The following is a 12,734-nucleotide window of genomic DNA, read 5'->3' as shown; positions in this document are numbered from 1 at the left end:
TGAATTATTGCACGTGGTCTAAAATACCCAAGTTCACACTACATAAAATATCCAGTATTATACAATTTAAATATGACAGTTAGCACTTTTCATAGGTTCATATCTTGACTTTTACTTAAGCACCGCTTGACCTGCCCAATTAGTACGAATACCATTCATTAACCCACAACCATACTTGTTATACTTGAGTGCTACACTTGTGGATTTTCACTTTATGTATGCATTTGAAAGAATGACTTATACCTGAGGTATTTCTATTTTGAAAATATTAAAAGATCAACACTCATTCTTTCAACACGCAAGGCGCGTGTAGTATTAATATCATTCATTATTCCAAGAGCATGTCAGGGTAGAAACTCATTAGATGGATTTTTACAAGGTGAAGATGTAGTAAGACTGCAGGAAATGAGGATGATTTCATGCAAGTGTACGAAGTAAAACAAGAAATCTGTTATTATCCTCAATATGGCATCATTAGCTCTTTAGTAAGTCTGATAAGAGATATTCACTGAAAGAAAGGCTTAGAGAAATGAGAAAGAGTCAATAAGATGTAGGAATCAAGTTATTAAATTCATACTCATCTAATCAAGAAATTACTATTTTTATGTTATTAGTTATTTATTTTATTTTTAAAAAAACAACACAATTTTCTTAAGGACGATGGAGGTTACATACTCAATATCTGCTTCCTTTTAAATCTTGCTTTATGTCTTTTTACATACTGTTTACCATTACGATTACATTCCACCTCTAATTTTATGTTTTCATTACCAGTCTTGTACGAACTGTTCCACCAGCCTGATATTGATCGTTCAAATAAAGCAATCTAAAAATATGTATCATATTTGATAATTCAGTTGCAGCTTTATAATATACAACCACTCTCATACACACACTCTTTCATGCACACACAGACACATTACACACAGCATGGCTGGTTTGCTGCTCAGTGAAGTGCAGGTCACTATCCCGTTGACACCAGCAGGTGTCTCTGTTTGTCTCAGAAGCTAAGCTGGAGCTGGCTGCAGCTTGTAGCTTGTCATCAGCTACACTTTTTTTTAAAGGATGGCTTAAATTGGCATGTAACGGTATGGATAGTAAGTTTGTTTGTTTTGCTTTTGTTTTCCTTTTTGTTCACCCAAATGTATTTTGACCTCATATGATTAAATGATGAGATATTTAGAATTGGATGAGCTTCCAGATGACTTTAGTGAAAATGCACTTTATTCACTTTTTTTCCCCCCACTTGTAGTTTTTCATGCTTTGTTCTGTGCACCACACAGAAATCATCAATACATGTGCTAAATAACTCCCACCTGAGGCCACAGATCTAACATTTTCTTCACTTTATCCTTCATCTTTCCTTCAGGGACATATATTCATGTGCTGCTAATGGATTTTATGATTTTTTTTAATGTGTAGAGGAGTTTCTTTACAGCATTGTTTCTGCTTAAAAAATCCGTTCTAAATAGTATAAGTAGATGCTGTTGGAACATAATCTATATTAATTTTAGACTTCAACCACCACCATCGCTAGTTGAAGAAAAGCTCCAAAGTAAACACTTCATGAATCATTGAATTTAATAACTCCTACATTTTTTTCAGGTAAAGCGGTCTACATGGTTTATAATTTATCTACCTGCAGACTTCTGATTACCTTTTAGATGAGTCACAGCACTTAACTATAATTGCAAAACATTTTTGAAACTATCCTTTCTCCTCCATAAATCATTCACCTGTGATCTGAAACAGCCTTCTGAAAACCCAGCCTTGTGGCAATATGTAAAAATCTTTATTATTCTAATTTTATTCTAATTTTAAGAATCCAAAATATATAAAATGCAGTACTTGATGCAACACTTTTCTTCTCTGCCACCCACTTCTCCCATTCTTGTTTATTTATAAAGCACAGCAGCACAAAGGTTTTGCTTTTTTTCCCACTTTGAGTTAATGTATCTGTATATTTGTTGCAAAACTCTGGATTAGCAATTTAGTCCAAATAAGCCGACTGACTCTTTCTATCTGATTATAGTACAGTGGACAAACAGCAGAAGCTAAGTCAGACCAAATATAGTTGATGTTTTCTTGCTACATCCCCAATTTCACACAGCCTTGATTATTTGAATGATCAACTAGAATTTGATTAATATGCAAATTTCTGAACAAACCGTTCCATTTGAGCCTTCAGCGCAGCCTAATTAATCAACAGTTAAAGGAAATTAATACATACATCAATTCTGTCAGGAACATGCTTAGTTCAATCGCCCGTAAAATTGAAGTTTGAAGTATTAACTGGCTCCACAGGAAGGCTATGATTAAAACTCTACATTTTGGCTCTATTTAGATATATAGAGTCATTTAATTCGAGCCAAATATCAGGTCATTTACAGATCTCCTTTTTAATACTTATTCATCATCAACAACAACAATAATAATAATAACAATAATAATAATAATAATAATAATAATGCATTCAAGGATTATTTGAAGCCTATGGATTCAAATAATTAATTTAAATAATCAAACAATAGATTAAAAAACCTTTTTCTTCTAAGTTTGTGTCATATTTTTAAATGAGAACAAGGTCGTAAACATTAAACAATTTAATTTCAGTGCTCTCTTTGCTGTCACCTGACTATTGCCTCAAATATGAGTGTACACTTTGCCCCTGACACTGTTTTCCACAAGGTGCAAATAATAAAGGAGAGAGTATAAAAAGGGGAGGGGAAGAGATGAAAAGAGAGAGGGCTGTACTATTGTTTCATGCATCAAACTTCAATTTTCCGCACGATTGAAGTAGTGATTTTTTCTATCTTGAAGTGAAATACTGAAATACACTTAAGACCTCCAGATTAATTACCACGAAGTGGTCCCTCAGACTGTAGTATTACTTATCACCGGGCCCGCCTGACAACCCCTCATAAAATAAGCAAGTGAAATCCATAAACTTACCTGCCTTAACACTCTCTCCCTTCATAAATATGCTTGATTCAGAATAGGCTCCAGAGCACGCACATAGGCACCCGCCACCCCCCCACCACACACACACACATACACATACACACACAAAATAAATTAAAGACTGACATGTTCATATTTGCAGATCAATTTTCAGAATAATTGAACTGAATTGATTTTTTTCTTTCTTCAATTGAAGTGTTATCTAGAATTTAAACCTTGATAAATACTATGTACACCACCTTACCACCTTATTTTGCATGTATAAAGTGCACATAATCATTTTATAAATAATTTATAAAACAATATAATGCAGTTGTAATAATATTCTGTGAATTTTACAGTACAATATTTGCCAGCAATTAAAATTTCTTCTTTTGTGCATATTCTGTGTTATGATCAGCGTGTTTATTAGGCTGCAAGTTAATATCAGTTTATATATCAGCTTCCAGTTAGTCCACTTGAGCTGTTATACTAATAAACACATGTATTTGCTCCCTGTTATAAACCGTACTATTTATAAATGCAGTATAAGGGCATTAAAGCAAATTTTAGGCTAATGATTTTTTAAAAGACTCTAATTTATCTACAGAGAATTTACAAAAGCTTTGGTCACATTAACATCTCCCAGGCCTATCAACTTATTTAGCTTATTTAGGTTGACTTGGTTAAAATAAAAGTAAAATATAAAAAAGCAACTTCTATAAAACATTAACAAGAAGACAGCTCTACTTATCGTTTCTGTTAACAAAGAGGGTTAAATGGGAGTTTGCCTTTTGAGCTTCTCTTCTGGACACTCTTTCTTTCTCACATCACCATGTTTTCAGCTTCATTAAACTCCTTAAAGACAAAAGAAATAAAAAGGCAGACCAAGAAAAAAGAGATGAGAAGAAAACAAACAAAGGACTCCCTAACCAGACTTTGGCATAAATGTCACAGCCCAAACTCTTTATGGCTCCCTACTTAACATTAAAAACACTTCCAACAAAAATCCATTTCTTGTTTAGAAAACGTTCTTGGACAGAAGTCAAACATATTATTCCAAAGCTAAAAAGCGCAGAAAGACAAGCGGCTCTCAAAAAAGGGGCAGTTTCATTGTAATTCATTGACTTGTTCAAAACGCCAAGCAAAGAAAGGGGCTAGACATTAATAGCCGCAGATGCCCTCATGAAGGGAGAGTCTATGTAGGCATTATGGCCTTTGTTCGCACCCAGTTAAACTGTTTAAAAGGAGGGTTAACTCAATCCATCAAATTGTCTGAAATTGTGAGGAAATTTCAAAAACCATATGGCTTCCAAACGTTTGCGTCCTTTTTGTGCGGTGGGACACACTTGTCTCAGTATTGCTGCCTGCGGGGGACCGGCCCTGCTCCTTTGTGGCTCGTCCCATCAGGGAACGCTGCTCATTTGTCCCCACTTTTCATGCTTTACGCTCAAAATTACGGCCCAGTCCCGCAGAACAAAAAAGGTCTATAAAGGCCCGGGGAAACTGGCCCAAAACTTTGTGTTTTTGTGGCTTCCTCGTCTTTTTTTCTCCGGCACCAGATTTGTGTTTCTCACATAAATTTTTGCCACGAATGGAGAAACACGTCTAAGGGTCAAGAAGCCACGATACGCATTTAGGATGTGAAAGGGGATGTGAGATTCCGGGCCACAAAATGTTTAGAGCATCTTAGTAGAAAAGGACACAAAGGAACAAAATAGTAACTCTAAATAGGCCGCTGTTGACGAGCTTACACGCCCAGATTTGGCAAGGGGAGCCGTTTCTAAAATCATTTTTCTTCCCTCAATAAATAAATTAAAAGGGGCTATTATATCCACAACAAAAACCTAAACAATATTTCAAGAACTGCAACATAAAAGAATTATTCAGAAAAGCCATTTTATTCCCATAGTAGCCTATATACATTACAGTCTGTGCATTGGTTTTCAAATAATGTCCTGATTTCAGAAAGGCACTTACAGGTGTACAAAACATAACAAATTTATAACTGTAAATCTATTGTATCCAAACAATAAATCTAAAAAGTAGCTTGTCAAAATCACCGCAATATCAACCGCTGTTTCTCGCCATCGCTCGAGCATTTCCACAAAACACGTTGTAACTGTGAGTGTCCGAGTTTTGCCTTTCCGACCGTCATCATCATCTTCATCATGCACTGCAGCATCGGGACGCAGAATATGAACTGAAGCCAGGGGTTACAGTCAAATGATAATGATAATGTAGAGGAGAAGAGCCGGCAGTGACAAAGTGACTGAATCGCGATTTGGCTCGCAGAAAATACAAAAGCAATTAAATTAAAAAAGTAAAAATAAATAGATAATGATCACAAATCAAATCATGCATTTACATGCAAAAATATGGAAAACTGGAGCACTTCACTGTGATGTGTGGGGCTATCGGGAAAAGCAATAAAACAATGTGTGTGTGTGTGTGTGTGTGTGTGTGTGTGTGTGTGTGTGTGTGTGTGTGTGTGTGTGTGTGTGTGTGTGTGTGTGTGTGTGTGTTGGTTTATACTGTAAAAAAATAAGTTACTCATGTCATTTCAGACCATATTGCTTTGATCGAAAGAAGTAACAGTTTGCTAATGAATACATTGTAAAATATCACTGCATAATTCTTGTTCTGTGTTCATGCTTCACTATGAATAGTATCTGTGCTGATATAAAAGTCATTACATTTTGGTACATGTTCCGAGATATGGTATACAATATAAGCAGTAAGTTACAAGTCCTCCGCGGGATTATTTTATCGTCTTTTTGTGTTTCTTGACCTTCAAGCTCCTGGATGCGCCATCAGTCATCCACATCAATCTCCACGTCCTCGTCCTCTGAGCACTCTTTACTAGTTGTGTGGTCTGAGAATGGAGACAGCGGCGACGTCCTCAGTTTCTGAGAGAGCTCGTGCTCCTGCTGGCCTCCCCGCGCGGGGGACTCGGCTCGCGGGTGGCCCAGCGTGCCATTGGCGCATTTCTCCAGGTCCGCCAGTTTGGCGAGCTTGTCCAGTGGGACCTGGCCGATGGCCTTGGCCGACTCCACGTCGGCCTTCATCTCCTCCAGATCCCGTTTTAGCTTGGCCCTCCGGTTCTGAAACCACGTGATCACCTGCGCGTTTGTCAGGCCCAGCTGCTGAGCGATCTGGTCCCGGTCGGCTGGGGACAGGTACTTTTGATACAGGAAGCGCTTTTCCAGTTCATAGATTTGGTGATTGGTGAAAGCCGTCCGAGACTTCCGACGCTTCTTCGGGGTGGTTCGCTGGCCGAACAGAGTCATCCCATCCCGGCCTGTGAGGGAGAGGAGAGGCTGAGTGAAAATCATTGATAGATACAGGTGCAGGGCGTTTTCTGCACTGCTGCAGTATGCGCGTAAAAGTACCCATAACGCAGACATAACAACGAAAATGATGCTGTCTTTGAAACAGAAATGCCTCTCAGTCCTTGTGGGAATAGGTAGACAGTTACAACAATATTACACAGACACCACTGGGAAATACTGAACATCAGACAATTGGTCTTCCTCTTTACACGAGGCCATAAAATTAAAGAAAGGGCTCTGGTGATAAGAGCGGCCCAGGAAAAAATAACGCACCTTTTTTAGATATATATGTGAAAAGGAAAATATGCGCACTTAAATTGGAAAAGAGTGTCTCGAGCAATTGAATAAACACGTTTGAGCGAATTTTTGTTGTTTAAAAATCTAGTTCCAGGTGTATTAGTCAAAACGTGTTTGTCGTGCTTTTTTTCATCTTGTAGATTTACCTTCGGCAGCCTGCAAAACGCTGACTTCCAGCCCCTTGAAAGTCTTGCTGGCCAGCTCCTCCAGCGCGCAGAGCGGGGAGGTTTGGGTGAGGAGTCCCCGGTTGGACAGAGGGATGCTGGAGGGACGATGTTTCTCAGAAGACGAAATTAGATGAGCTGTGCCGCAAATTGTATAACTTCGTTTCACAGATGGTTTGTTCAGGATGTCCTCAATGCTGAATGGGGTCAGCGGCTTGTTGGAGTTTGCAGGAGGCGGCAAGTGGTCCAGCGGACTTCGCCTCCTGTTTTCCACTGCATCACATTTGGCGACTTCTTTGGATGTCATCATTGGTTGTACGCAGAGTTTATAGGACTTGGTTGAAGTATTAAGCCGTTACAAACGAGCGAACGTATCGAGGGTAAAAAAGTCACATAACAGTTTGGAGGTAGAAAAAAAAAACAAAGATAAGGAGGGGAGATTGAGGGAAAGAAAATCTTATTCCAAAATGGGATGCGTTCAAAGTGTCGATCCTCGCGAGCAGCAAGTCCGCAGGAGTGAGATGCCTCCCTGAAAATGGCGAGGTCCAAAGAGTTGACGATTACTAACAAGTTATCATTGATTGGTGGGTAATCAATTATCTCCAGTGGCACTTTCGCCCTCTTCCCTTTCACTCTTTGACTATGTTGCAGTCCAGTGCAGGGCTTTTTGCAACTGGGGGTGTCCCATTAATTAGGACGCATGGCTGGAAGGAGGAGGAGCCGGGCGGAATTATAATGCTTTGTGCTCTTATCATCTTTGGTCTAATTTAGTCGTGTGGTGAGATACCAGAATAGGTATATGGGATAAATAAGGGGAAGCTCAGAGAGAGGGAGAGGAAGAAAAAGGAAGAAGGGTTGAGAGACATCAGAATCTTTAGCCAATTTTAACGCTTTAAAAGTTAAGTTCAGCAGCAGGTTTGTTTAAAGTATTTGGACTATTTGGATGGTTAAAAAACAACAAAAAAACAAGTCGACTCAGTTACAGATTCCGCAGTTTTAGTCAGAAGAATACGTTCCTCCCAAAGCGTGGATGACCCTTTGTTTTGTAAAGGTAATGTAGAGCTGGGCTATATATCAGCTCTGATGATACCTCCTCTGGGGCGAGATAGAAGGAGCAGCATGCATCCCTCTCAGCAACGCCAAATCCGGGCCATAACTCAGGCGAAAAGGCTCCTTTTATATCTTCCGAGAAATATTTCATTTCCTCTCAAATCTCCTCGTATCCTCCAGGTTTGACAGAATGGGTTTATTTTGGCACTGGACACAGATCGACGGCAGGGTATTTTGCATAGTGCGGCAAAGTGTTTGTTTTAATTTAGAATTAAACTTCAGATTTTAAAGATGTGGTTTTAAAAGGTAAAAAAAATAGTTTTTTGTTTCACAATAGTCTGTTTAACTTCTCCTTTAGTCCTTTAAATGAACAAAGTTGAGTTAATTACAAATACATTGCGGATAGGGGAATTTTAAGTCTATTAGTTCTGTCGCTATTAATTGCGTATCATGTTTGTTATAATAAAGAGTATTTATTTACTTTAACAGCAAACGAAGATGCAGTAAATCAGTATCGTGGTGATTATAGATTTCGGTGATGGAAGTGCCTGTAAATTATGATCATATCTAGAATTATGACAGTCGTGGTGCAGAACGAAAATTAGTACAAGATTGTTGTTTTTTATATTTGGATTTTTATTTTCAGCTGTTTTATTAAATTCTTAGGTGACTGTATTTTCAAAAATTACCTTATTTTTCTATTTAGGCAGCTTGTATTGCCAATAACGGTATATTCAGGTTATCATTTATATCATTTATATATGGCGGTGAAGACAAAAATGTAAACCACGATGAGCAGAAGGAAAAAGAAAAAGAAATTGGATGTGAAATATATTTTTTAAATGAGCCTGCTCCCTTCCTCATCTATTATATTTATATTAAAATAAAATATTTGTTCTTAACAAATTGTGCATTTAAGATTTATTAATTTTTTAAAGATTAAGAGATTAAAAAAACAAAAAAAACAAACAATGTTAGTTTGCAAAAGACTTTCAATGATGTGACCAGTTTAACTTCACCAGATTGTAAAAAGAAAAAGAAAAGAAATAAAAATCAGGCAGACAGTTTATATTTGCTGCTGGTGGGGGGTAAGATCTAATTTCAGAGGTCACTGTTCTTTAGATCCTTGTTGAAATTTAAGGAGCTATTTTTGAACACATTTTCTTCCAGTTTCTTTTATTTAAACGTAAATATTATAGAGAGACCAATAGATAAAAAAAACAAACAATAAAACATTGGCAGCCTAAAAATAATATGTACATGAACTTAAATGCTTTTAAACCAGAGTTTGATTGATGTATGTAATATGAAGGGACATTAGCCATTGCTAACAAACAGACAATGTTGCAATAACCCAGCCAAAAAGAATGAACATTAGATAGTTTTATTATTACTAAAAATATGATTATATATATAATTAAGGAAAATATATAGTCACCTTATTTTTTCCACTTTACCTCACATGTGTGTCTTTCTATCCAGCTAAGCTGTGGTGGATCATGGTGTTGGTTCAGTGCTATGCCCTCCTGTTTATTAAAGACAGATATTTGCAGTGGTGTGTCATCATTGCAGTGTCTTGCTTGCCAAGGTCAATGACATGTCCTGCCTCTCGGCTCTCCTTTAGCCGGAGAACTTAATCTCTTAAGTTACTAGACTGTGCAGTGGACATTTCTTGGCAGTACAAACTGCATCAGTGACTGTCCTAAAAATTACTCTATCCACACTTTATGTTCTTATTAGCCAAAGCTTAATGTTGGCTTTATAATTTTGATTAGATTGGAATAAATGGTTATTGAATTTATATCTGTAATAAACACTGAAAACATTGGTTTACTGTAATCCAGCAGTATTAGTTTAATGCACTCTGAATATCTTCATCTACTGCTCCTTGACATGTATGAATGCATGAATACAATAGCTCTGTTACTTCCCAACCAGGTGTTGATTTAGGCCATCCACACTGCGGTCTGTTAGCTTAAAGTGCCACCCTGCAATATGTGTTAGTGACCTCATGCAGGAGGAGACACAGTGCTCACTGCAGGCTTAGGCTACGATTAGACAGCTGCAGGGGAAACTGTCCACATTGTAGCCATTTTGTGAGACCCCAAAGACGAGTGTCATGTCTCCCTCGTCTCCCAAAGGCCTGCCAGTTATCTCACATGACACCAGATATAGATACATAGAGAGAGGGAGAGATAACCTGGCTCAAATGTGTCTCTCTGTTTAAAGCATGTACTGTATAAATCACACGTCATTACCAGAGGTCACTCGCTGAGGTACCCTATTGGATGGTTTCATCGCCAGGGCCAGTCTGGTTGGAGGAGAGTGGATTTATCTGGCAGCTGGATCTCTAGAGAGGCAGCCATATTTTATGTGACTAGAGATGTAATAACAGGCCTCTGACAAATCCCCAATGGCCCGGCTTTTCCTGCCTCACAGTGCAGTGCCAGTGCTGCTGGAACATCAACAGTGGATCTTAAGCAGCACCATTATCACTATGATACTGCACCGTGTCACTCAGCAGACTGTTGAGTTTCACATGAATTCTATTTAAGGGTAAGGTCTCCCGAATCACCAGTGATATTTAGCTAGTCTAGCGTTCAAGTGTCAAGATTTTCCGATATTTAACACATAAATCTATTGCAGTGTGCAAAATAAAAAACAGCAGCAACAAAAAAACAAACAATACAGTAGTGGCACATGGATGGGCAAAGTGCAACAAGACATACTTCAGAGTGTGATAATAACACATATTTTAAAAAAAAAATCTGAATAAAAACTAAACGTACGAAGCAGTAAAAAGCCTGAATACTCAGCTAAGTGCACGTTTGGTGCGAAAAGCTCAGATGGCCTAATAACACCAGTTACAATGGATAACCTTAACAAATCAGATAAGAGTTTTATATGTTTGTGTAACATAAAATTCCAAAATTCATCATTATTGCTATCAGTGACATCTCTGAAGTAAACTTCTTATGTACAAAAACAAAGGGTCAGGTACTGTCATTGAAAAAATATGTTGTTGTTAAAAACTAAATAAATTTAAGCTTTGAGTACTACTTTGAGTTGGTTCACAATAATTTAAAATTGTGCATTCAAAATGTTAATTATGGAAATATTGTGTATGACATGTAAAACATAATTTTGTGATTAAAATTCGTTGGACATTAAAAGGGGCAAAATAATAAGTTTTTTCTGAAATATTTCATTTGCTATTTAATAATATTTTGTCCATAAATGCTAATGTGTCTGTCTAATAAATATGAAAAAATAAAAATGATTTATCTCTGGAAAGTAGAAAAAGTGCAAATTTCAGCAAATGCCCTCAAACTTATGCCAGTAATATAAAGTTACTTTTCTCTACTGGTCAATATTCCAATTTTTTTTTAAAAATGGGTCAACGGTCCCTTTAAAAATGATAGATTATCAACACACAACCTGCACAAATAAATAAAAAGGAACATAAAATGGGGACAGACACAACAGTCAATAAATTACAAGTCATGGCATTATCCCCGAGGCACGAAAAGAAAAAACAGGTGCACAGTCGCCCAAGAAATATAAGAAGCACAAAAGTTACCCCATGTGGGGTGCATAATGCTGAGTTATTTCCTTCTTCTCTTCTAGAAGAAACCTTCTTAGGGGTCTCTGGCTGTAGTAATACCGAATATTAGCTGGTGTCGGGTGTGCCAGGATTCTTTGTTTACTTACGATGACAATAACAACTGTACCTGGGGCCATAAGATCTGTTTATTGTGTCCTACCTGGTGGAACAGTTGCTCATCTCACACTGCTCTGCCAGCCAGTTACAGAATGGCTGCATGCTCCTGATCGTGCTGGTGTGGTTTGGGGCCTGTACACTTGTTGTTGGCGCAGCCTGAACATAAGCATTTCCTCATTTACAGAAGGCACAATCTGAAACTGCACATATGCGACCATCAGAAACCGTCCATGCCATGCCAGTTTTGACCATTAAACCTCACTGAAAACATGTCTCACCTCATTTTTATTCTTCCTTTCACAATCTGTTCCTTTTTATTTCAAGACAGCTAGTTTTATACTTTTACAGCAAACGCTTTCACACGCTTATTTCCCTTTGCTCCCAGATTCTCGGGCGGCTGATGAATCCCTCCGCTCCACTATGGATGCCATAGACCGGCAGCAGATAGTGCTTCATTTGAATGTTCCTTCTTTCTCATCTACACTTCACCATAAAACACAGTAAGCAGTGATGCTGAAGGATTGTGTTATTTGGAATGGGCAGGGTGGAAAAGATTATTCAAAGCCTTTGGTAATAAAAACTGCCAGAGGAGAACTGGGGAGAATTATGACAACAATCCTGTAGTTTTTGTTTGTGGAGGCTGTTTTTTTCCCCTTTTTATACTTATTTGATGCAAAGACTTGCAAAGGAGGATAAAGAGACCTTGAGGTGGAAAACAACCGAAAATCCAATTTGTCACATACACAAGTGTAAATACCAGCTGCATTTCTGTTGATTACTCATATATAACATTGTAAATCAAACTGGATTTTTATGACTTGTTACTTACTGTTTGTTGCTGGCTGCAATCACCTGCTTCACATTTTCTAACCTGTGATCCTTCATCATCAGTGTTATCTGATCACCTCAAGCTTTAACCATTGACGAGAGGTTTATAAATGATGCATAAACACCGGAGCTTATATAATGCAAACACGTATTTATAATATGAGAAGATCACAGGGCTACTCTCATTACATAAAGTGGGTTTGTGTTGTGTTAATTCAATGCCCGCAGGGGCTTTTTCAAGATGGCCGCACGAGACCAAATGCTGACAGGTCAGCTGTTCTTTCCGAGAGGAGGAATGTCTTTCGTTCTCCTCCTCATTCCCTATTCCTCTTTCACTCCATCCATTGTCAATTATTTTCTTCACTTTTCTCTTCTCTTTCACCGTTCTCTCTGTGAAGTCTC

At 37.9% G+C, this 12,734-nt stretch overlaps 1 protein-coding gene across 1 annotated transcript; it reads right to left on the bottom strand.

Annotated features, from left to right (window-relative positions):
• Positions 1–4,840: 4,840 nt before the first annotated feature.
• On the bottom strand, positions 4,841–7,408 carry lbx1b (ladybird homeobox 1b). Its single transcript, XM_080880359.1, has 2 exons — positions 6,716–7,408; positions 4,841–6,241 (listed from the first exon to the last, which is right to left on the bottom strand). The coding sequence occupies exons 1-2, from the start codon at positions 7,041–7,043 to the stop codon at positions 5,754–5,756; spliced, it is 816 nt and encodes a 271-aa protein (XP_080736485.1). The 5' UTR covers positions 7,044–7,408; the 3' UTR covers positions 4,841–5,753.
• Between the last annotated feature and the right edge of the window lie 5,326 nt (positions 7,409–12,734).

This window comes from Rhamphochromis sp. 'chilingali' (genome assembly GCF_963969265.1).
Source record: "Rhamphochromis sp. 'chilingali' genome assembly, chromosome: 4".
NCBI lineage: Eukaryota > Metazoa > Chordata > Actinopteri > Cichliformes > Cichlidae > Rhamphochromis > Rhamphochromis sp. 'chilingali'.
This window is presented reverse-complemented; position numbering and strand designations above follow the sequence as displayed.